The sequence below is a fragment of the Misgurnus anguillicaudatus genome, chromosome 21 (assembly GCF_027580225.2).
Source record: "Misgurnus anguillicaudatus chromosome 21, ASM2758022v2, whole genome shotgun sequence".
Classification (NCBI taxonomy): Eukaryota; Metazoa; Chordata; class Actinopteri; order Cypriniformes; family Cobitidae; genus Misgurnus; species Misgurnus anguillicaudatus.
The window spans coordinates 50,190,471-50,217,790 of NC_073357.2; the positions used below are offsets into that span (position 1 = coordinate 50,190,471).

The 27,320-nt window shown below is 36.9% G+C and overlaps 1 protein-coding gene across 3 annotated transcripts in view; it reads right to left on the bottom strand.

Annotated features, from left to right (window-relative positions):
• Positions 1–24,785: 24,785 nt before the first annotated feature.
• Positions 24,786–27,320, bottom strand: part of trmt44 (tRNA methyltransferase 44 homolog) — a 32,969-nt gene continuing 30,434 nt past the window's right edge. For all 3 annotated transcript variants that reach the window (XM_055212092.2, XM_055212091.2, XM_055212093.2), the window contains 2 exons: positions 26,360–26,476; positions 24,786–25,248 (listed from right to left, as the gene is read on the bottom strand). In XM_055212092.2, coding sequence (XP_055068067.2) covers positions 25,016–25,248; positions 26,360–26,476 — 350 coding nt within the window. In that variant the 3' untranslated portion in view covers positions 24,786–25,015. The remainder of the gene's footprint in view (positions 25,249–26,359; positions 26,477–27,320) is intronic.

The following is a 27,320-nucleotide window of genomic DNA, read 5'->3' on the forward strand; positions in this document are numbered from 1 at the left end:
CACACAGGATATTAGTAAATATTATGCCAGTTAAGGCGAGGGCACTTCTAAAGCTTTCCTAGCATTATATAACAGAGCCCATACTTGTACTGTATATAGCTAAGGTCAAGAGGGAGAAGGTTAAGTGCTTTTTATTGTCCCTTCCACAACTATATCAGCAATCCCACATGATTTCCCTGCATTTATTAAAACCCAAAGGGGAAATGGGTCAAAATGGCATTCTATTTTTTCAAGAAAGGTCAAAATAAACAACTGGGGATGTGAGTGCTGTGCGATTTAATAAAGACTGTATAGTGCTTTAAACACATTTATTAATAGGGGAGAGCGGGGTAAGTTGTCACACGGGTAAGTTGTCACACTGTTAATAACTCCAACACTAGAGGCTCTATCTCAAAAATCAAATAGCCACTTTATGTGACTTCTTCTTCTATAGTGAACTTCCTGTTCACATGTGGTCAAGATCACTGTAATCTGAGGTTAGCACAATTTTCTTATTTTTCTGCTTAAAAAGTAAAAAAAAATCACTTTACATTTTATGCAATACAACTTTGTTAGGTGTGAATGTTTAAAATGATTATTTTGCACAAAATAGAGGAGACCGTAAAGTGTCTTTTGATACTTTAGCTAAAGTGATATGATGAGCTAAACTTGAGATTTAGACAACATTAGCACACAAGTAAGTATGGGGCAAGTTGTCTCAATGACTTTGGGGCAAGTCGTCACATCTGACAACTTGCCCCTGTACAAACAAACACATCGAACATGCTCAGAAAACATGATATAGAAAAGAATAAGCCTCAATCTAGCAAAAAGCTGTTTCAAAAGAAAGGGAAGCAGAAATCTGGACCTATGAAAAACAAGGCAGCTAAAAGAAGAAAAATCATGCAAGAGTCATCATCAGATGATGAAGAGTGCTTCTGCCTCGTCTGTGTAGAGCCATTTTCAAAGAGTCGTCCAAAGGAGACCTGGGTAATATGTGTAAAATGCAACAATTGGGCCCATGATTCTTTCACCTCAGGCCAGGCAATTTATGTGTGTCAGAATTGTGATTCTGGAGATGAGTCCTATTAGTCATACAGGGCATCTGTTTTGTTCAGAGGTTAAACATGTTAAGTTAAGCAAGTTATCTGCAGCGTTCCATTCAGTTATCTGGTTTTATGTGAAAGCCATAGAACATTTGAACCAAAGTTCAAAGTAAAGTGGTCTTGCCACTTAATTGAAATGTGCATTATTTGGATTGAAATAATTGTTTTTCCAGATTCTCCAGGCACGGATGTTTATATTTCCAGTTTGGTTTGAGTTTAAAAATTAAAATCAATATTCACAATTAAGTAGTTGTGTTCTTATTTTTAGATAATCTAGTGTGACAACTTACCCGCCCTAGTGTGACAACTTACCCTCCGATGGGGCAAATTGTCACAAGTGCACAGTCACTATTCAACAGTCTACAACTCTGTAATGAGATAAGATATAAAGATGTTATGAATACAACATATGTGCCCAAGACTTCCTTCTTTCATTTGGTATGAGATTTATACCATTTTGATGTATGGTGCTCAGTAAATGTTAGACAGTGTGAAAAGTGTGACAACATACCCCGCTCTCCCCTATCACATAAATATATTTCACAAGCTCAGGTTATACCAACATTTTTTTTTTCATAATAATGTAGAGACTTAAACTACTAAGCCTGATGAGACATTGAATAAATTTCCTGTAAACCAGTGCAGCTAATATTAAATGACTTGTGCACAAGTTTGAGGGTTCTGCATAGCTGAAATGTCAGCCATGTAAAATATTCCCTCCATGCTCTAGTGAGATTTCCATTCCTGTGACTGCAAAAGAAAGATGACTTACAACTGAAAATAGAAGAGCATTATTCCTCTTTCGACTTTGAGTTTAATTCTAGAAATGTGGGGGTGTGTTCAGTACAGATATATAGTCCTGATATACTTGCTGAATGTCTTATTACATTTGAAGATGTTGTGTTGCTGTTAATGGCACAAATGGACCTTATATTAAGCCAAATATAATATAATATAAGGGTCATTTTCAGACCCATTGGGTTAAATTAAACCCAGAAAATGTTTCTATTTGTCACAAAAAATGGATTAAAACAACCCAGCATTTTGGGTTGAAACAACTCTGCACAGGTTAAATAACAACCCAGCAGTTGTAGTATATATATGTATATGGTAGCTTGCTATCCTAAAAATGATCATTTTAATTGTTTAAATGTACTTAAGATTGTTAAATAGTCAATTTTTCTGTCACTGAATGTAAAATGTCTTAATCCAGAAATACATTTCCTGTTCCACAAATAATTAACAATATGAGAAACTTTATTTCACACGTCTTATTTTGACATAGTTTATAAAACTTGTAATATTAATGCAATCTTTGCAGAAACCTTTCATGATGTGAAAATACACTAACCTAAAGGATTATTAGGAACACCTGTTTAATTTCTCATTAATGCAATGGTGTAATGGTGTGGGGGATGTCTTCTAGGCACACTTTAGGCCCCTTAGTGCCAATTGGGCATCGTTTAAAAGCCATGGTCTACCTGAGCATTGTTTCTGACCATGTCCATCCCTTTATGACCACCATGTAACCATCCTCTGATGGCTACTTCCAGCAGGATAAAGCACCATGTCACAAACCTCGAATCATTTAAAATTGTTTTCTTGAACATGACAATAAGTTCACTGTACTAAAATGGCCCCCACAGTCACCAGATCTCAACCCAATAGAGCATCTTTGGGATGTGGTGGAATGGGAGCATTGTGCCTTGGATGTGCATCCCACAAATCTCCATCACCTGCAAGATGCTATTCTATCAATATGTGGCAACATTTCTAAAGAATGCTTTCAGCACCTTGTTGAATCAATGCCATGAAGAATTAAGGCAGACCAGAAAGAGGGTCAAGCACAGTATTAGTATTGTGTTCCTAATAATCCTTTAGGTGAGTGTATGAGCTCTTAATTTCACCATAAAAATAATCATTTACAGTGACAAAACAGCTGCAGTAGTATAATAAAGACACCAAACAAAGCAACAATCCTATAACAGTAGCAGTATAATCTATGCATGGTGCAATGCATGATGGGTGAATTATCAAATCCACAGATTAAAATAAAATAAGTTGATTCAACTTAAAGGGGACATTTCACAAGACTTTTTAAAGATGTAAAATAAAATTTTGGTGTCCCTAAAGTACATATGTGAAGTTTTAGCTCAAAATACCATCTAGATAATTTATTATAACATGTTAAAATTGCCACTTTGTAGGTGTGAGCAAAAATGTGCATGTTTTGGGTGTGTCCTTTTAAATGCAAATGAGCTGATCTCTGCACTAAATGACAGTTCTGTGGTTGGATAGTGCAGATTAAAGGGCGGTATTATCCACTTCTGACCTCACAAGGGGAGCCAAATGTTAATGACCTATTTTTGTCACATGCTTGCAGAGAACGGTTGTTCATTTTCACATTTTCTAGGTTGATAGAAGCACTGGGGACCCAATTATAGCACTTAAACATGGAAAAAGTCAGATTTTCATGATATGTCCCCTTTAAAATTTGTTCTTGAAGAAATCATGCAAATCACGCATTAAACTAAAACACTTGTAATGGGGGTATATTTCAAAGTGTAAGTTAAGTGTACTCATTTATTTGGGTTAAAACTAAATCAGGGTTAACAGTGTTAAAGTTTCCTTGTGGTCAAGAATTGAATCATTTAAATAGAAAAAAGTTTTACCAGTCACAGTAATTTCTTCATGCTTTAAAACAGCTTATATGTAACTTTACACCTTTGCCTCATTAAGATATGCAGATCTATGGATATGCAAATGAGTTCCCGCCTCCACTCTTTCGCATCACCTCGGACCATAGATATATATGTAAATAGATGCTACATTCAGCAGTTTCAGACACATAACTGCTAAGTTCAGTTTCACACATGCATATGTGAAATGCGCGTTTGCAGCACTTATCCTTGAGCGCTGATGTTAACAGGTTACAGCGCTAACCCTGTATTTGTGGGCAGCACAGAAGCAAAGCTGAAGCAGCAGTGCTGTGATCATTTCAAAGCCTTGTCTATGAAGCATCCAAACATTTTATACCACGGGAATGAGACTTTCTCCAATTTTATGGAGAAAAAACCCAGCAATGCTGTTAAATGATGAATGTGCCCATAGCTTGTCTTAAAACACATTTAAAACAACACACAGACATAAAAACAACAATAAAAACCTACACATTTTTCCCACAGTGGGACTTTAAAGATAACTGACCGTTTGAACGTTGACCTCAAGCTATACTAATCTGTCTAATAGAGGTCAAAACAGCATAAGGGCTAGAAGAATAATCTTTGTGATTACACAAAGCTAATATGACAAGGACAAAGCATAAAAGATATTATGTAATCCAACTTTGACTAGAGTTAAAGGAATATTCAATTTTCTTAAAAGAAAAATCCAGATAATTTACTTACCACCATGTCATCCAAAATGTTGATGTCTTTCTTTGTTCAGTCGAGAAGAAATTATGTTTTTTGAGGAAAACATTGCAGGATTTTTCTCATTTTAATGGACTTTAATAGACACCAACAATTAACACTTAACTCAACACTTAACAGTTTTTTTCAACGGAGTTTCAAAGGACTATAAACAATCCCAAACGAGGCATAAGGGTATTATCTAGCAAAACGATTGACATTTTTGACAAGAAAAATAACAAATATACACTTTTAAAGCACAACTTTTCGTTTAGGTCCGGTCCAGCGCGACCTAACGTTAATGCGTAGTGACGTAGGGAGGTCACGTGTTACATAAAACGCACATTTGCGGACCATTGTAAACAATAAACTGACACAAAGACATTAATTAGTATCAGTTGACATACAACAACGTACTAGGAATGGTCCTCTTTCACCCCACTTGTAAACACTGGGGCGGAGTTTCGCGTTCGTCCTCTGTGACCTCTTGACGTCATGACGTATTGCGACCAGATCTAAACGAGAAGTTGTGCTTTAAAAGTGGATATTTGTTATTTTTATTGTCAAAAATGACAATCGTTTTGCTAGGTAAGACCCTTATGCCTCGTTTGGGATTGTATATTGTCCTTTGAAACTCTGTTGAAAAAACTGTTAAGTGTTGAGTTAAGTATTAATTGTTGGTGTCTATTAAAGTCCATTAAAATGAGAAAAATCCTGCAATGTTTTTCTCAAAAAACATAATTTCTTCTCGACTGAACAAAGAAAGACATCAACATTTTGGATGACATTGTGGTGAGTAAATTATCTGGATTTTTCTTTTAAGAAAATGGAATATTCCTTTAATAGCAGAGGAACATTAATAACCAGGGACTATTAGGCAGAAATGCAGAAAGTTTACTTGTTCTTGGAGTTACCATATATATATATATATGCATATATATACACGCCGTGGGTGTAATAAGATGGTAATCTAAACAACAGAGAGTGACAACAGCCAAGTGAGAGGATAATGCTAATGAAACACAACCAGCAGCGACTGACTGTTCAAAAAAGCAAAGGTTCATAAAAAACATACAGTGACATTAAATGACCACACAGTTTCTCTCAATAAAGATTAATCATTGTTGTCCTAGTGCCCTTCAGTGAATTGTCCTGTATTGCACTCAAGTCCTTTATTACAGCATGCATGACTATTAGGCCTGAATGATATTTTAATACAAAGCTGTGCATCTGTTTTCAAATGTCAAAATTTACAGACTGGGCAAACATAAATCTCATAATCTAGTTTGATTTAAATCACTGAATTTACATTAATTTCAATCTTGGACGTGACCATACTCAGTCAATATTAAAGATATCAAGGTTATGTTTTCACAGAATTATCTTTACATTATAGGATGATTTTATGAAAAAAAAACTTTTACCCATCATTTTATGCACATTCATCTATTCAAAATTGTGCGTGTTTTTGTGCAATGATGATTTTCCAGTAACTTACTTAACATTGCAGTGTGGTGTAAGCATGTGTAAAACATTGCAGCTGTGAGATAATTTATCATTGCATTCACTGTCTATCTCTAACATGTGCATCTATAGCCACAGGTGGCACACCAGTGTGTATGTGTGTGTATAGTGAATCTAACAGATTATGGCATCTCAACGTTTCCAGTCAGTATCAGACTTAATGATGGTCAATGACGTGTATTTCAATAGTATAAATAAAAGATGTTGTATTTTAAAAGCTCACAATGGCTCTTTTGTGCAATCCACGGGACACTTAATGCAGGTGCTGTTATTGAAAATTAAAACGGTAAAGGCACTAAACAGAGAGGTGTTTGGCAACAGAGACAGCGTGAAATGACTCTTCTACGGCTTTCCCAGCTGGCACAGGTACGCACGAGTTATTGTGAGTCATGTTGTCATGGTAACGGAGGGTCTTGTAAGGTTTTGTCTGCAGTTGAAATGGCAGCGGATTAAAATAACTTGTCACAGCATTGCAAAGTGAACTTCAAAACATCGACACACCGTCAATAAGAGTCATGCAATATTTACACATTTCACTTGAATAGCGACATGACATATTATAGTTCTCGAAATACTGAAATACTTCTTTGGCCATTTTCCTAAACAGATCAGGACATATTGTGTTTTTGATGAACTGTGTGTGTGTGGTTGGTGGAGATGCTTTTCCTATCTTAAACTAACCCAGTCGCACATCCCACATTGCTTAAAGTAAACAGCACTTTCCAATCCAAACAGTCCCACACAACTACCGAGCATGAGACAGTTACGCAACAGAGAGTTCAAAAGTGTATGGAAAATGTCTGCGGTGATTTAGAGATGGAGATTTTGGAAAATATGTACATGATTTAGTGTAACACACACACACACACACACACACACACACACACACACACACACACACACACACACACACACACACACACACACACACACACACACACACACACACAATTACTGGGCTAACGTTTTTATTTCCTAAATTTATTTAATTTAAAAAGATCTCCTATTTTACATTCAAATTAACATTAAAGGTTCCTTTCTTTCTGTGTTTCCGAAGCTTTGATTTTCTTTACAGTAACATGTTTATGAACACCGCGGTATTTTTCCACACAATTTACTTATCTGTATAGCGCTGTTTTCACTGTCCTAAAAACGGGCTGATGTCTTCCTTGTTCTATGAAGTCCCTCTTTCAGAAATACATATCGAGTTCTGATTGTGTAGTTTGTTTAGTCTGTTGTGATTTGATAGCAGCTTAGCTAGCCGTTAGCTTAGCTGGCGACTGACGTATTCCTGTGGGCGGAGTTTAGTGAAAAAACTGTTCTACTGATATCATTAAAGCAGGAAGTAGAGGGCTGTAGTCCTAACCGAAACAGTTCGTTGTAGGCTTTGAAAGGCGAATTATGTTAAAGAAAATATATCGCCTGGCAGTGAGCCTGCTTTGAGCTTTAGCTTTTACATGTATTATTTATGCTATTATAGCAACATTACACACTAACTAGGGTTTAAAAAATGGGATTAGAAAGAATGTGAAGTTTCCTAACTTGTAATGGAAAACAAAACTTTGCCGAGCTGTTTGTTGGCTGTCAGTGCTCGATTTTTAACAGCATGAGTAGATATTTAAATTACATAAGCGCGTATCTGATGTACCTTTATCTCTGAGTGTTCAGAAGCAAAGCAAACATGATTGTATACAAATCTCTTCCCCTTAAAACTGATTGGTTTTGCCCACTGCAGGGAGCCACTGGCCATGGCACAGTCAACCTTTGCTTAAATGGTGGGGAAGCTCCTTTTATCCAGAGACCAAAAGAACTGGAGAAAGACCAGGGCAAGGATTCGCATCAATAAAGCCTTTACAGTTTACTGCTAAGCAAAAACATAGAATTGAGCCTGTTCGACCACAGACAACAAAGAGATTTTTGAAGATACGCTTTATTGTTTTATTAATGATCCAACTCACTTGTTTATCTAAATGTCTATGGTGATTATGTAATGCCTCAATACTGCCTATTCAATTTATATGCTGTCCTCAGTATATGTTTTGGGGAATGAGCAAGCCTGAACCTCACTGTTGAATCCTGGCCCCATCTTCTAAGAACTATTTTAAACAGTCTGTCACATATAGAGCAATGATAATAATACAATAAAAGATACATGAATCACCAGAAAATAAACTCGGATCTATAAGTGCTGTTACTTGCTGCCAAGACCGTAAGCCTCATTATTTGCAGAGCTCAATACAAATACTTCACAATGGAGCATTTTTAGAGTACAGTATGTTGCTAGGCTATTTGTCTGAGTACTTTTCCTAAAAGGACTTTAAATGTCTTTTTAAATGATGTTGGTTTTTATGAAACATATTACTAATGTACTAATATTAGTGTCTGATATGGTCCTGATATGTCAAATAACAAACATTTGCTTAAAACCAAATGTAAGTCTGTCGATTCTAAATTATGTGTGTTTTTATTTTGCAGTCTCCCTGTATCCAGGTGTTGTGATAATTATCCCTGAACATATTTCAGTGTTGTCTGGACTCATCATGGATTATGCCATCAAAGATGGAGTGACCATATGGCTGATGATGTTGCTCATAATTATGTCTTTCTTCATTAGGTGCATTACAAAGAGAAACCTGATAAAACAGATGAAAGCAAACAGTGCCTAAAACACAAACATTAAATAGTCATGATAGTTTTGTGTGCATCTGTGTGTGTGTGTGTGAGAGAGAGAAAGGGAGGGAGATGGAGGGGAAGAGGTGAGATAAGGTAAGATCAAACAAATGGTGCCCGACACGTGCCCAGTGTGAAATATAATCACATTCAGACACGATGTTCCCAGTACAACCAGTAAGAATATTAAACTGGCAGGCTGTTTATGAGTGCCACACACTATTTCATATACAGATTTCTACCAAATTAAAGGGATAGTTCACTTTAAAATAAAAATTCTGTCATCATTTACTCATCCTCATGTTGATCTAAACTTGTATGAATTTCTTTTTTCTGATGAACACAAAGCAAGATATTTTGAGAAATGATGGTAAACACACAGCAGGTAGTGATCATTGACTTCCATAGTAGGAAAAAAATCTTTTGGAAGTATTGTGATAAATGATGAAGAAAATATTTTGATAAATGACGGTAACCACACAGTTGACAGTACCCATTAAATTCCATCATATTTTTTATTACTATGGAAGTCAATGGTCACTATCTGCTGTGTTTTACTATAATTTATCTTCTTTTGTGTTCATCAGAAAAAAATTCATACAGGTTTAAAACAACATGACACACTACACTATAACAACAAAGGTGCATCATGATGCCTTAGAATAAAAACATTTTTGGCTGCGACTCTTTATTTGTTGACGACACATTTGGTTTAATAGGGTTAAAATAATCTTCATAACAAAAAAAGTGTTCAGTATCTATTTCACATATGTTTTATTTGAATCAACTATAACAGTACATCAACGACTAGTATGGTTATTCCTGCAATTGTTGTTTGTAATGTTAACCTTAAAGCCACATCTTCAGTGTACTAGTCCTGAAAAGTGTTAACCCAGAAGAAAGAAAAGCAGATATCTGACATGCATGCCAGGTACAGTGACTACTCTTATCTAAACAGTCCAGACTGTTCCTAGGGGGGTTACATAAGATAAATAATATATAAAACATACATTTTATCTTAACAAGAGATTCAATTTCAAGAGCTCCCTACTGTCACTGGGGCGGTACCCTTTAAAAAAGTACTCCCTAATAGTGCATAATTGGTTCCTCAAAAGTACATCTGTACATAATCGGTACATATGACCGTTTTAAAGGGTACATTATCTCTGTGAGTGCATATAGACAAATCATGACCTAATGCTAGCCAACAGAAACCCTTGCAAACACAAAACTGTTAACTCTTCAATGCAATGGAGTAATTATACTGTACAGGCTCCAACAAAGTATTATTGCTACAGAGCAAAAGTATTATAGCTGAAGAACAGCAAGCAAGTATCATGGCTTATTTTAAGATTTGATTCATTTTTTCTTTATATCTAAGTTACTGCTTAATTTGTTTTTCCTGCATACACACGTGCAACCTTTTAAACTGTACATTAAAGACTTACTGTAGACAGCATGTCAATGCATTATGTAAAACCTTAAACTACATTGTCCCTAACACTGTCTATGATGGGTACAACACTTCTGCAGCATATGACAGCCATCTCTTTTCTGAAGGACATGCAGTATTAAGCAACAGTGTTACATAAGTCTCATCAGTGGCGCAAGCGAAGCTTCAAGAAAGCATTGCACACAAAGCGAATCCTTATTAATCTTTAATTTAACAAGGTGCGCAGTCGATTCATCTGTTCCTGGTGGAAGCTATTTTCAGAGAGTGTCGCCCACTCAGAGACCATGTGGGGCAAAAATGAGCTTTTGAAAAACACTGCATCCCATTACAACAACTGGTACTGTTATTTAGTTCGTAAACCTTTCATTGAAATTGTGGTTTACAGGAGGATGTTAGACAAGTCATTTGAGAACAATGTGTCCCCATCACTGGGAGCAAGTATCTCTATCGACCATTTACATGTAAAATCGTAACTTTTAAACAAAAAAACTATTAATTCCCAGCAAGCACTGAACTATTATTTTATATTGACAATTTGATTAATGTTGGTTAATAGGATGTAGCATTTTATTGAGAGAGAGCATATATTTACTATATACACTCACCTAAAGGATTATTAGGAACACCTGTTTAATTTCTCTTTAATGCAATTATCTAATCAACCAATCATATGGCAGTTGCTTTAATGCATTTAGGGGTGTGGTCCTTGTCAAGACAATCTCCTGAACTCCAAACTGAATGTCAGAATGGGAAAGAAAGGTGATTTAAGCAATTTTGAGCTTGGCATGGTTGTTGATGCCAGACGGGCCGGTCTGAGTATTTCACAATCTGCTCAGCTACTGGGATTTTCACGCACAACCATTTCTAGGGTTTACAACGAATGGTGTGAAAAGGGAAAAACATCCAGTATGCGGCAGTCCTGTGGGTGAAAATGTCTTGTTGATGCTAGAGGTCAGAGGAGAATGGGCCGACTGATTCAAGCTGATAGAAGAGCAACTTTGACTGAAATAACCACTCGTTACAACCGAGGGATGCAGCAAAGCATTTGTGAAGCCACAACACGCACAACCTTGAGGCGGATGGGCTACAACAGCAAAAGACCCCACCGGGTACCACTCATCTCTACTACAAATAGGAAAAAGAGGCTACAATTTGCATGAGCCCACCAAAATTGGACCAATCCTCTGATGGCTACTTCCAGCAGGATAATGCTGCATGTCACAAAGCTCGAATCATTTCAAATTGGTTTCTTGAACATGACAATGAGTTCACTGTACTAAAATGGCCCCCACAGTCACCAGATCTCAACCCAATAGAGCATCTTTGGGATGTGGTGGAACGGGAGCTTCGTGCCCTGGATGTGCATCCCACAAATCTGCATCAATTGCAAGATGCTATCCTATCAATATGGGCCAACATTTCTAAAGAATGCTTTCAGCACCTTCCTTTAGGTAAGTGTATACTGTATATAAGTAAGCAATAAGGTATAAGAAGCTGTGCTGTATCATGAAATGGCATTGCAACCCCTTCATACGTGACTTATTCACGATACAGCACCAGCCTTGAGTCCCTTATTGGTTTTATGAAACTGCTACCACACAATACATTAGTTACCACCAATTGAAATATTTTAAGTTGATCTAACCTTTCACTTTTTACAGTGTATGCACCACTGGTTGTAATCGCTGTGATAGGTCCATCGTAGATCTTTTCAACAACAGAAATCCTTTGATGTGAAACTTATGTTTAGTAACATGAAAAATGTTAGCGTAACAGTCAGTGATAGTTGTTGTGATTTTAGCAGTGATGCAACTTGACTTCAGGTTTCAAGCAGGGAGTTTGGATCAAGCAAATATATATGAAGAATACTTATGTCATAATTATGCAAGATAAGACATGCAACATTTAGCCTTAAGCTTATCTGTCTTATAAAGAGGTTCAAATATTATGCGGATCAAAAACAAGGCTTGAGGGAACGACTCTACCAGAGTGAACTTAAAGTAAGGTGGATTTCTAAAAGATATCCTTCAAAAATTAAACAGCACTTTGGCTAATAAGTAGAAAAGCTCTTAGTTTAATCATTGGTCAACCTTCTCCTCTTTGATAAGGTTAAATGAAGGTATTTTATGCCTTACAAGCTGCTGGCACTTTACCACGTGTAAAAACAAACCAGGAACACCTCTGGTTTGAGGAGGGTTTATATAAAAAAATGGTCCCTAGCTGTCACTGTGGCAATACCATTTAAAAAGGTCCTGTACCATTTAGGTACATACATGTATACATTATAAACTGTTGATGTACTAAAATGAACCCTTTAGGTACAAGTGTCTACTTTTGAGAAGGTACTGCGGCAGTGACAGCTTGGGTCCATTACTGACCATTTATTTCTGACAGTGTACAAACATTTTATTTGTTCTATGTTGCCTATTAACTTGTATCTTTACGTGACGTATTTTTAAGAGGTTTTGTACAAGAAATATGTGCAAAAATATAGTAGTCATATTGCATAAATCTAACCACTAAACCGCTTTCCTAATAGTAATAGCTTTCCATTACCTCTACTCTGTTCAAAAATATCAGCAAGGGAATATGTGAACATTCTTAATGCATTCCAAAGGGAGAGATAACAAATAAGCCATTCCAAGTGTTTCACAAACCAGCCAGTCTTGTTAAGTTTTAATGCCTTCATTTTAGGCTTCAAACAGTCCAAACCAAAACACACTGAAAAGCGATTAGCACAAAGCTGTTGAGATGCAATCGAAATATTTCCACTAATCCTCATGGTTGTCCAATGTCACCCATATTTACCACAAGATTAATGTGAACGTCTGTAATGTCTCATTTCAGCAGAACTGGAGACTCAACATATCCCTATAATGTTACGATTCATCATTTTAACTTGCTAACCGGAGAAAATTGCATTATGCTGCGGTGGGTGCAACCTGCATTTAAAAATAAAAAATAAAACTCAAAACTGACTTTGTTTACACTGGGGATGAGATAAAATCCCTTCGGTCATCTTTTGTGTCCGTATTAGCAAATGCATACAGTAGCAAAAAGAGTTTCCCCTCTTATGGCAGGGAAGAATAGTGTGCATACAGGAAGTTAAATTTTGCAATATTAATACAGTAAGGTGAATGTTTCTCTACACTTAAAAAAAAAGTTGGGTCAACTTAAAGGGACACTCTACTTTTTTTGAAAATATGCTCATTTTCCAGCTCTCCTAGAGTTAAATATTTGATTCTTACAGTTTTTGAATCCATTCAGCTGATCTCTGGGTATGGCACTAGCACTTTTAGCATAGCTTAGCACAATCCATTGAATCTGATTAGACCATTAGCATCGCGCTAAAAAATAACCAAAGAGTTTCGATATTTTTCCTATTTAAATCTTGACTCTTCTATAGTTATATAGTGTACTAAGACCGACAGAAAATTAAAAGCTACAATAATCAAGGACTTTGTTGATGTAACATGACTGCAGCAAGCGTAGTGATATTACACAGTGCCCGAAAATAATCCCCTGCCATAGAAAGTAACCAAGGGGACTATTTTTGGGTAGTGCGTAAAATCACTACGTCTGCTGCAGCCATGTTACAGCAGCATAGCCACTGATTATTATGCCAGTTTGAGAGTATAGTTCCTAGCCATATCTGCCTAAAAATAAAAACTTTTAATTTTCTGTCGGTAGACGATGTAACTACAGAAGAGTCAAGTAATAGGAAAAATATTAAAACTCTTTGGTTATTTTTTAGTGCGATGCTAATGGTCTAATCAGATTCAATGGATGGTGCTAAGCTATGGTAAAAGTGCTAGTGCCATACCCGGAGATCAGCTGAATGGATTTCAAAACAGTAAGAATCAAATGTTTTACTCAAGGGGAGCTGGAAAATTAGCATATTTTCAAAAAAAGTTGAATGTCCCTTTAAAAAGTAAGTTACTTGGTTACCTTAAAATTTTAAGTTAATTCAACTTAAAAAAAACTTTTTACTTGAGTTCTTAGAGTCAACTAATATTTTTAAGTTAAAATAATTGGAACTTTAAGGGGTTAACTCAAAATTTGAGAAAGAGAGAGAGAAAGATAGAGAGAGGTTACTAAGCTTTATGTGGAGGTGAAAATTATCTGAAGGTTAAAAAATATAAAGAACAGTCACATCCACGTGTCACATTGCAAAACCTTGAAGAAAACCACACGAAAACGGACATTACAGCAGGCAGAATCATGCAGGTCATATTTAACATCACAGTATATCGGCTCATTTTTCCACAGAAACAAAAGTTGATGTGCTGGGCTATATAGAGAGCAGTTAGAAGTGTGAAATAATAATAACACTGGAGTGTGCATATGGTTAATTAGGCTTTTGAATAAGAATTTCACGAGGCAAACCTCTCCAACGCTGCTACTGTGTTGCCGACATATTCAGCATTTGGACTAAAGAACACGTCAAGAGCCGAAAATAAAGTCAAAGCTGAATGCGATAGACTGAACTGAACCTGAAATTTAAGGCACAGTTCATCCTCAGCCCAGGTGAGAAAGGTATCTGTCAGCTTGACTCAGATTCAAACACACACACACGGGAGACAGGTAAAGGGGCTTTGACTGAATTTTATGGCGGTGCTTTCTTTATGACAGCACATATAGCGAACAAGTGTCTGTGGTAATAACCCAGACAAAAAGAGAGAAAGTCAAGTATTGCGTGAGCCCCCTGAGGCGTTTGTCATTGTAGCTTGTGTAACGCTATGAAATCTGAGAAAATGGAAAGGTTTTTTATAAGCGTTCATGCTTCTCCTGTTCTCCTTTTTGCTTCTCAAAATAAAATGATATACAGTAAACCCCAAAAAGCACTTGGATACATGAAATACCAAACGAATGCAGGATTATTTTAAAGCCAATTAGCACTTCAAAGAAAATGGTCAAAATGGCTGTCACTGGGGCAGTAGGGTAACCTAGAAATCTAGACGCACCCTAGCGGCCGCAAAATATATTTGCTGCCAGGGTTTAGTCTAGGCACTCACAATACACTTAACAGCTCCAAAAACCAAAATTTGGTCAGGCCAATCACATCGTGTGTAGCGTCTGTGGGGCGGGCTTAACATGATGACGACAGAGCTGCCTGCGACGGTTCCTACTTGAAAACAAAGAATGGCTGCTGCTGCTGGCGAACAGCTTTCTTTTGAAGCGGCTTTGGCCGCGACTCTGGAGGACTTAGACTTATGTTTTTCTTTGAGTGAAGAGCAAATAACCCTACTGAAGTCCTTTTTAAGCAAGAAAGATGTGTTTGGAGTTTTGCCGACTGGTTACGGTAAAAGTTTGATATACCAATTAGCTCCACTGGTGGGGAAACGCATGGGACTCATACGTCACCTTCTTCGTTGCTCTGATTGGTCATAGCGCTATCCTATTGCGTACAGAGGCATTTTGAGGGACAACCTTATATCCCGCCCCTTGCATTGAGCCGTTTGTGTGAAGAGTTGCCAGACCTTACATCTTGATGTAGGTCTGGCTAACCAGGCTAGCAGTAGGGGAGAGCAAGGCACAACCTAATGCTTTTTGGCTTTGGCTCTATCATTCAAAAATATTTAAATTAGATTAATTTTTATCTATTTTTTACACAACAATTACAATTACACCGAAAGTGAAAAGAGTGCAAACATTACAACTTACCGCATAGGTGGGGTTCATTGTAACAAACAGAGGGTTTGTTGTAACACCTGCTAGAAAATTTTGTTTAAACACAAATAATTCAATACAATTCTGTCTATATACTAAAGAAGTATATAGACTTCTTAAGTATATAAGTTTATCTATATACTTTATTCACCTTATTTTTCACGACAACAAGGGCGGCGCCATTTCGCTCATTTTGTCAACGTTCTTCCGGCCGCATACATGATGAGAAGCTGAGGCAGTGGCTGAAGGCGACGCGTTAAACTTAAAAAGCTCACTCAAGCGCCTTTATGTTTGTTTCTTACCAATTTTAACGAACGGGAAGCCGACTGAGGAACACCCTTATCCCAAGTAAAGGTTCGACTACGATGTTCCGGTAAATTTAAACCACAGCGGGTGTTGCAAAGGTGTCCAGTTTCAGGTAAGCTATCTTAGCTAACTGTGCTCGTTCGCCTAAAGTTAGATTTGTGAACTCCGTTCTACAAATACACTTAAGATCAGTAACGTTAGTTTATAAAATGCAACTATTTTGAATTATTTTAATTGTCCACATTATATATTTACGACGATAGTACAACGAGATATTATAGTACATACATCAAATTATTACAGTAGCCCACGTGATTCCTACAAGTTACTGAGATTTCAGATGCTAGAATGTCAGTTCATTTCTCATTCAGATATTGATAATGACATATTAAACAACGTATTATTTAACACTGAAGTTAGAGGTTGTGTGTATAATGTTACTGTCTCTTTTTAATGCGTCTCTCTCTCACACACACTGTTGTTTAAGTATGTGTGCCATTTATATATTAATTATCATGATGCACGTTTATTTTAAATACTAACATAAAAATGTTTATGGTTATATTATTTTCACAGATGCATTGATGTGTAATGATGCAGTGGACAACTGTGAGGATGATATAATCAACATGTTCCTAAACTGTGATGCAGAAACACAATGGGAGGATCCATCCGTCTCTGACCACAACTACACTTTAAAATCACAACTCAACCTGAAGCAACCTACATCTGATATGGGAAAACAATGGTGCGGTTTCCCGGACAGGGCTTATTCTGGTACCAGGCTAAAATGCATATTTGAGCTACAATAATTTAAAAACACCTTGTACTCACATACCTTAACGAGTGCCATTGTTTTGTCACAAGATACGCACCAGTCTTGTTTTTTTGTAGGGTTTGTTTGTAAAAACTAAAATGTCCTAATATAATTAAGGCCTAGTCCTGTAAACCCTGTCCGAGAAACTGCTCCAATGTGTTGAGCTGGCACAAATGTACAGAAACAACCATCCTTGTCAGCTTTACAGAGGGTTGATATTGCATCCATTACACAGTCGCCAAGCACTTTACCAGTACATACACCAACAGCTTCCAGAAAAACACTTGGGATCAGCTCCTGATGACTCCGATAAAGCTGCATCTTAATTTATTGCAGGGTGGTCTTGCTGAAAAGTTAGCGGTTTCTAGTCCATAGTTATTTTTATAAACCTTTACAATGTGACCTGATTTTACCTGTTGTAAAGTTACATTAAACCTTCATATGTGATCAGATGTCATGCAGTGATATTAAACATTTACAATGTGATATGATGCCATGCATTTATATTAAACCTTCATAATGTGATCAGATGTTACCTGCCATGCATTTATATTAAACCTTTACAATGTGATCAGATGTTGTGCAGTTATATTAAACCTTTACTATGTGATCAGATGTTACCTGTCATACAGTTATATAAACCTTTAGCCTACAATGTGATCAGATATGATCTGTAAGGAATTTCTTAAACCATATGTGAGCTTTAGATTCCACTTAAAAGGATTTAAGTCTCCTGATTTGAAGGAATAAGTGTTGGCAAGTTTGCAAATGAATTCTATCATGGTACATTACCACATAAAAACAAAATTGTTATTGGACTGGCTAAGGTGCACATTTGCTTTAAAAAAAGACGAAATCACTGTGTAAATATTAGTAGGCATAAGTAATTTAATAATTTTCAATGCTGCTCCATCAACATCCTGACAGGACGAGGTAATATGTCCCATAGGTTACTTGCCGCGGCCGCTTCATATCGTCTAACCACGAGACGATTGATGGGACAATATAAGACTATCCGAGCGTCGTATGAAGTTTTAACCGTGCTCCTAATTTAAAACACTTACAGCAGTAGCGATATTTGTCATTTCGCTTAAGTTATAGTGAACTACAAACAATCATCTAACCACCAAACTAACTACCGAATGCACTGTGCCATATTAGCAGCGGAAGTCTGTTGACAAAATGCGGAAGAGCGAAGAATTAAAAAGGGGCGTGGCGGAATAAGGTGAATACTCCATCCATGATTCTTCATCTAACAATCCTTGTATTATGCATCAATGCATATAAATACTTTTTAAAGTGGCTGCACAATTAAGATGAAAAAAAATTGTGTGTTAGTTCCCCTGATATTGTATTAACAGTTATTATTTTGATTAATAATACTTACATTGTTTTCATTTCATTATCATTTTATACTGGAGGCTTAGTTGTAACGCTGTGTTACAACTAACCCCACTGAGTAAAAATGTTTTCAATCCCAGCTATCAGTTACTAGGAGTTGCTGACATTTTAAAATGGTGTTATGTTTTAGGTAACAAGACAATGATTAAAATAATTAAGGGTGGATTTGGTGACCTACACACCCAATTCAGAAATCGGAAAAAAATAATAATAAGATGAAGAAATTTACTTTTATGCCGCCAAAACACTCTTTGTTCAATATCTTAACCAAAACACATCAAAACTTTTCACAAATTCACAGGAGATCATTTTCTGACAGTAAGAGAAAAAGACCAAAAGCACAGATTGCTCGGCCCTGTAGAAATATGTAACGTAGCTGCGCTACAATTAACCCCGCGTTAGTTTATGCCCCGCTCACCCCTGCTCATTCGAAAAGTACACCTTTGCACCTAAAGAGTCATATTAGCACCCCAGAAGAACATATTGGTGCCTAAGTGGTACATATTAGGACTGCCCCAATGACATTTTTGCTGAGAGTGTAAGTAAAACATTTGATAATTTTTTTTTGGATTAAAATAATAAAACAATACATATATTGGTTTGGGTTAACTTTCATATTCTCAAATTTAGAGGAAATTATAGGTCCAAAGTTTATGTATTGAACTACCCCTGTATTTAAGAAATAGTTCACCCCAAAATGAAAATAAGGACATATTTTACTTAACCTCAAGCCATAAAATTGCTGACCTTAGACATGGATTCGTTTCTGATGGTTAGATGAAGCTTTAAAAATGGGGAACTATTCAATGCCATTATAAAGAGACATTATTTAACATACAGTAACTCTGACTGTGTTTGACTGAAAGAAAAATTACACAACCAGAATACTTTTGAGGGAGAAAAAATATGGGCTCAACTTTTATTTTGGGGTAAACTGTTACTTAATTTCCAAAAATGACTTGGGACCAGTTAGGTAAATTTAAGAGCACCTTTTCCAATTCATGATTTAACATTTCCTTTGTATTAGTATGTTAATGATATGCAAAAGGTACATACCCCAAAGTAAACAATGATGCGAGTTATCGTCTCAAACCTAAATCTCTTTTCTTGGACTACAACAAACACACGGATTGTAGGCAACAGTTTACTTCCTGGGATTGGTGATGTAAACAAGACTGACCTTATCATAATTCCTCCCAGCCTGTAAGTTAACTCCTGTAAGCATTGCATTGTGAGCAAATCTTTCAAACATGGTAAGAAGCGTCACATTTCGGGCTGACGTCAGAGGTATTCATGCCAATCACAACGTACAGATTAGCTGGCCAATCAGGGACACAGCACTTTCAGATCGATTTTTGTACAAAAACAATGTGTTTGAGGAAGGTAGGATATCTAGGGCTACAAAAATGTACGGTATGTGGAATTGTTTTAACCATAAACCACGCAAACACATTGTATAATACCAAATACACAAAATAAGTTTTTTTTAAATAGGTGCACTTTAAAAAGTTACTTGCTACTTCATTTGATGTTTTGTTATGCAATGCAATCAAAGGCACACTAATACTTTTTGGGAACTTTATGTGACCCTTTAAACTCCAGGCTAAAGTCTGGATAATAATGAGATAAGGAGCATCAAAGTTTGACATGACCTTGCTCAAACAATATTAAAAATATCAAGGTTTTATTTTAAATGTGCAGTGTGTACATTTTAGCGGCATCTAGTGGTGAGGTTGCGAATTGCAACCAACAGCTCAGTCCACTGCTCACCCCTTTGCTTTTGAAACGCATAGAGAAGCTACAGTAGCCGCCACCGGAAAAACATGTCATTGACGGAGACAACTTAGCAAAAAAGTTTGTCCGTTAAGGGCTTCTGTAGAAACATGGCGGCACAAAATGGCGACATCCACGTAAGGGGACCCTCGGTGTATTTAGATAAAAACGCCATATTCTAAGGTAATAAAAACATAACGAATCATTATAAAAAGGTCTTTATACACCACTGATAATATAGTTTTGTATATTATTTTGCATTTCTGTCAAGAGATCCTTTTAAAAATTACACACTGCACCTTTAACAGAATGTTCTTTACCTTACTTAGGATGATTTTATGTAGAAAACAGTAAAACACAAAAAAATACTTTAACTGGGTTGTCACAGGCAGGGTCATATATATCCTATATCAGTGGTTCCCAAACTTTTTCAGCATTCGGCCCCCCTTGTGTACTGTGCATTCCTTCGGGGCCCCCCAAAAAAAATTTGTGACAAAAAACTGTTCTAAAACTCAACATTTTAATAAAAAAAAACATTAAATTATACAAAAAAGCAGTGCTTTTGGTTAGTAGCCTTATTTTTTAGGTTTAATTACACAGAATTCATGATAAATTAATGTATTTCATAAAATGTCATAAAACTGGGGCCCCCCTGGCACCATCTTGCGGAAAACCACTGTCCTATATTATAGGAATGGCAAGATTTTGCATTAGAAAAAAATTTGAGGACTCTGTTTTAAGTACAATACTGATAAGACAGAAAATGTGTTGTAATTTTCAGTGAGTGCTGCCTGAAATTAGTGTCAATCACAAACGGTTTAGATAGCACGACTCTCCTTCAAACAAAGAACAAGAAACAGAGAATGAAAAATATGTGGAAGAAAAAGAGAGAGAGAGAGAGAGAAAAAGTTTTATTATGAATCTGCTTTGAAAGATGTGCGGCTTTACAGCAACATTCTTCACAGTAGAGTCCTGGCCTTACAGAAACATTCCTTGATGTGTTCCAGAGTACAGAGGCTTACCATAACCAAGACCTAAAGGCATTTTCTCTAAGAGAAGGAGAGGCAGAAACCATTTATGCTAGACAATAATTGACAGTACAAAAATAAAGGAAAAACAAATATTACAAAAAGAAAATGTTTTTTCTCAAGTAAAACTTTCCCGCAGCAACGCCAGCAATCTCGGAGATGCAGTCACTTCATATTAACATTAATATTGTTTATTTAAACATTCATCGGCTTACAAAACACTTGACATTGATTTTTTTCCGACGGTCCCAGGTGGTCGTGTTTCTGTAGCTCACTTGCACTGCATTTGTGGTGCAAAAGGTCACAGGCTCAATCCCCAAGGAACATGCATACTGAGAAAATGTATAGCTTGAATGCACTGCAGTCACTTGGGATAAAAGCATCTGTCATATGACAATCGTTTTCCATATGACTTCACTCTTGTAACTTATAAACATCAAATGGATTGCAACATGAATTTACATTTCACAAAGAAAATCCCAAACCAAACCCAAAGAGGGTTTGTCCACCAGACACCACTGCCAATAGTGATGCCAACAACCTCAAATTGATCCCATTAGTTTCCTGTTTCCCTTCATAAACAGAACAAACACACCCCACATTACAGCCAGTTATGACCTCAAATTCTCCTTTGTACAGCTGTAAAACCTAATGCAATTCATTTTTCACTATTTTTACAGACCCGAGTCAGTATAATACAATATTTCCTATGACTAAGTAAAGAAAGATTCATATTTGGAAACTCATATTCACTTAAAAAGACAAGACAGAGTTTGCAGAACAGCAGTACAGTACAATGTGTAAGAGAGACAGGAGCAGGTTAATTCCTCCCTCCGCTGACCCAGATTCAACTTTAACTGCCCATATATCAGACGTGCTTATTCAGTGTCAAGTGTGTCTACGATTTTTTATAAAGAAGATAAACAGATGAAGCAGAGACTTGGGTTAAACTGTGAGCTACAGTTTGACTGCGTTTTGGTCTTTGGGAAGCTTATATCTTTTTTTCCCTAGTTGAGCGCCCTTATAAATCTATCTATCTATCTATCTATCTATCTATCTATCTATCTATCTATCTATCTATCTATCTATCTATCTATCTATCTATCTATCTATCTATCTATCTATCTATCTATCTATCTATCTATCTATCTATCTATCTATCTATCTATCTATCTATCATGCACCCACTAATACTATTTTGCACAAGGGAGGCGAGAACAAATGATGATACAGGTAGCACAGCAAAAATGAACTGCAGATCAATCATTGCCATGCAGGTCAAATGTCACAAGGAAATACTGTATACATATATGAAAATCATCTCAGTTAAGGTAACAGGTACAGACTTCACGTGCAAATAACACACAAACAAATCGTCACCAACTATCTTCCTTGCTCTTCCAGAAACGTCCAACTAAGATGATGAGGTCACTCGATTAATCATCAGTGTTTTCCTTGGAAGTCCGGACCTATTAACAAACTGATCTCTCATCAGAAGAAGAGAGACTGACAGATCCCTACAGACTTGGATATGACCTTACATAAATTGCCTCATTAAACTCTAAAAAACACTGTGAAGGGTCGCACGTATCTGCACCCTGGTTATACCCAACATCTAACGAATTGGCTCAACATAAAAGAAACACACGGTGGTCTGTTTTAAACCTTCTAGCAATCAATAAAGCCATGCATCTTCATTAGGTTTGCAGGCTGCCGCTGGAGACTTGTCAAACCAGAACCAAGCTGCTTGCTTTGCAAATATAAAAACCTTACAAAGATGCTTTTAAAATAATTAGGCCAAATGAAAAATTTTCTGATATCTGTGTACGGAGAGTTCCATCCATAGCATCTAATTTTCAAAGATATGAAAACATATTTAAATGGATCTGTGTATCTAGGAACGACAAACAACTGCATGAATATACTATATATACGCAAACATAACACATGCACAAGTAAAACAGGGCATTCTCTTCATGGGTTGACATAAATAGGCCGTACTGGGAAGCGTGCTTGAGCAGAATACCTTCCAGTGAAAATAAGGGAATATTAACGTGGATAGTTCTTTACCATAAAGAAACACACTGTATTATGACACATGTATATCAGCCTGATTCAAGTCAGCATTATTTCAACTGCTCTTTATACTTTGTGTACAATGCACATATTGGCAGTTAAGACTTTCGTGGCTGCTACCTGTCATTATGCACCATTTAATATTAAAGGATTAGTCAATTTTCTTAAAAAAAAAAAAAAATCCAGATAATTTACTCACCACCACGCCATCCAAAACGTCGATGTCTTTCCCCGTTCAGCCGAGAAGAAATTATGTTCCTTGAGGAAAACATTCCAGGATCCTTTTCCTTTTAATGGACTTTGATGGACCCCAACACTTAACAGTCCTAATGCAGCCCAAAATTGCAGCTTCAAAGGACTCCAAACGATCCCAAACGAAACACAAGGGTCCCATCCAGCAAATATGCACTTTTAAACCACAACTTCTCCTCCTCCCCCGGCCGTGCGACGTGTCAGCGCGACCCCACATAGTTGCGCAATGACGTCGAAAGGCCACGTGTTACATATGAAATGCACATTTGCGGACCATTTTAAACAATAAACTGACACAAAGACATTAATTAGTATCATCCAACATATAACAATGTCAGAACGGTCCTCTTTCTCCACACATGTAAACACTGGGGCATATCGATAGTCATCCGTGACCTCTTGACGTGATGACGTATTACGTGAGGTGGCGCTGGTGTGTCACACGACCGGAGGAAGACGAGAAGTTGTGGTTCAAAAGTGCATGTTTTTGTCAAAACTGACAATCGTTTCGCTAGATAAGACACCCATGCCCCGCCCGGGACCGCCCAGAGTCCTTCGAAACTGCAATTCCAAACTGCATCAAAACTGCTAAGTGCTGGGGTCCACCAAAGTCCATCAAAACGAGAAAAATCCTGGAATGTCTTCCTCAATAAAACACAATTTCTTCCCGAATGAACAAAGAAAGACATCAACACCCCGGATGACATGGTGGTAAGAAAATTATTTGGATTTTTTAAAAGACTAATCCTTTAAGTAATGTATGCATTTATTCTTTATATCATTTCATATATACTGTACATGGGTGATTATGTAGTTGCAGGTACATTTGGTATCCATGTAATTTTTATGCTTTTTTCAAATGGTTTATATTTTGGTGCACATTGTCATAGATCACAAGATGTTATAGGCCATAACAATATTTTCTGTAAAAAGTGTCTTATATGGCTGAAAATCATGATTTCCTGTTGTCCGAATTAATCAGTGTCAATTCTGTTACTATGAGCATTTTAATATTCGGTCTATTAAACTGTGATTTATCTGATTTATGAATGTGCCAATTCTCCAGGGGTCATTTTTCAAATGTTTAGTCTGTTTGCATCACACATCCCAAATATCCTGACCTCGACCGACTCCCACCGGTTTGAGATGAACATCCTGTCCGATGACATTTTAGTAGAGGGGCATTGAGCCCCACACGCTCCAACCCCCCACATGCACTCCAAATTATTCATGCCCCTAACATTTACACTGCAACAGGCCCCAACAGAAACCTTTTATGCACCAGTGGGTGAATATCCTGCCAAAATTCAATGCATCTCATTATAGTTTTGAGATTTATTTGACAAAAATTTTGGCTTTAGGCGTTTCTCATAAAACAGAGATACAGTTTTGCTGATAACTTCATTTCCATTCCTATAAAAAAAATTCCTAAAATGTCCACCATGAACACTTAATGAATATCAATGAAGTAACTAAAATATTTGGTACTTTTTTCTTTCTCCAAATAGTCAGTAGAACAGCCACCTTAAAAAAAAAGTTCAGTCTCCTGTTTATTTTCGAATCATCTTTGGAGGTTTAGTGGAGGGTCTTAACTCAGTCTCTCCATGAGCAAAGGCACAGACCTCACTGGGTAGAGGGCAACCATGTGGATGGTGGGTATGAAACCAGCACAGTCGGGTCTTCAGGGCACCAGAGGGAGGGGGTTTGCGCTTGGAGCTTGCTCTAGGACCCTGCGCTGTTGTATGTGTTCTCCAATCCCGAATAAGCACCTTCCCACCCTCCACTATGAAAAAGCAAAGAAATCCAGAAAGAAACATTTTAAACGTACCTGTCACACTAGAAATAAGAATATTAATACAGACTGGCAACCCGAGAGCATTCCTTTGAAAAGCAATATTTTGTGGAGGTTTAAACTGTCCTGTAATGTTCACCAGAGGTACTTTCATAGTTTAGAACTCCCTTTTCCGATCCGATGAGAGTAAAATTGTTCTTTTGGGTTTAGTGGTTAGAACCTCAGGTGACCCTCGGTACTGAATACAAGCCACAGTACACTGTGCAAAAATGATGGTGTTTGGATGTTTTGGATGGATTATGTTGCCCTTTGCAAAAGAGGAAATGCCCCTATAACAGGTGTTTCAACAAGACAACAATCCCAAACACACAAGAAAGAGGACAAAATCTTGGTTTTAGACAAAAAGGATTGAGGTTATAGAGTGGCCAACTCCATCCTCTGATCTCTACTATGCTGAAAAGTTGTGGGCTGACATTAAAAATGCAGTTTCTGAAGCAAAACCTAAAAATTGACAGGAACTGTGGATCCTAGGCTGAAATACCTGTTTCTAGGTGCCTGAAGTTGGTTGACTTAATTTGACACAGATGTGCAGCAGTTATCCAAAACAATGGTTATGCAACTAAATATTAGTAATTTAGGAGTTTAAAGTGAAGTTAAATCTTAAGAATTTTTTTCAGTTTTAAGTGTCTACAGAGAAAAATATTGACACTGCTATTTTTTGAACAGCTTAATATAAATTTTCTTTTCTTCCCTTTTAAAGAACAAGACAGACTTGTAAATATTGTTAATGATTTGATTTAAAATTGAATGTGTAATGTTTTCAATACATTTAAAATAAGGAAATAAAATGTATTTATAACATTTCTGCACTTTTTCACTTTTATTAGTACACTGCTATTTTTTTAAACACAACCGATATGTATATATTTAATACTATTAAAACCATTATTTAATTTAAAATGATCAGACTGTATATTTTTAAACACAACTTCAAATGCATAAATGCTTTAAAACTGTAGAAAACCAAGGCAAAGTAGAAAAGCAACATCTGTCAACCATCAATCATAGCTGGAGAACATAGCGCTGGAAGAGATCTGAATACCTCTAAACACCTGGTGGTTGTTTTTCAGCAGGGTCTGGAGACCTCCACACTCTTTCTTCAGTGTCTGCAGAGTGGACTGATCCAGAAGATCAGCAACTTCACTTATTAACAAACTTCCTAAAGAATAAGAAACCAAAAGACAAATTAAATCAAGACATATACAATTTTGCTTAGTTTATATTTTCTACCAAAGCTCCACAAGTTTCCTGCGTCAAAAGTGGGCGCGTCTTCCGGTCCGAAGTAAACAAGCGGGACGCATAGCGAGACGTGACACTCTTATTCATTAGTTGACAGTCACTAAAGATATAGTGATCCAAACTTGTTAACGATGTGGGAACACATCCTCAACGAAACCTAAAAAAGGGTGAAATACCAGTACCCTCCGCAGTAGATGGTTGGGTACGGGTTATCCTGTGTTGGCTGAAACGAGCACACAAACAAGTGTTTTGGGGGTGTTTTTAAGTTTTAGTTCTTCAGCCATATTCTTTTTGATTTGTCGTATTTGGGAGGTGATGGAAACTGTACAGCAGGAAGACTTCTATTTAGTTTTAGGCTTATGTTCAAAACACTCACGTTTATTCCGGTTATATGTACAACCACGAACAGCACATGTTGTGCCTGAGTTCCATAATGACATCTCTCATAAAGGTTTGTGGTCCGGTTCATGTGAACTCCAGAACGGTTTGCTGCTGATGTGAGCGCAATCATACCAAATTGCGGAAGTGAACCCCTGTTATTTACGTTTACGTGGAATGTCCCCACTAATGGTGTTTTTCCATTGCATAGTACTCCACGGTTTGGTTTAGTTTGGGTCGGGTCAGCTTACTTTTGGGAGCTTTTCCATTGGGGGCAGTACGTAGTACCCAATACTTTTTTTCGTACCACCTCGGTTGGGGTTCCAAGCGACCCGAGCTGATACCAAACGTGACGCGAAAACACTGTAGGTCATTGATTGGTCTGA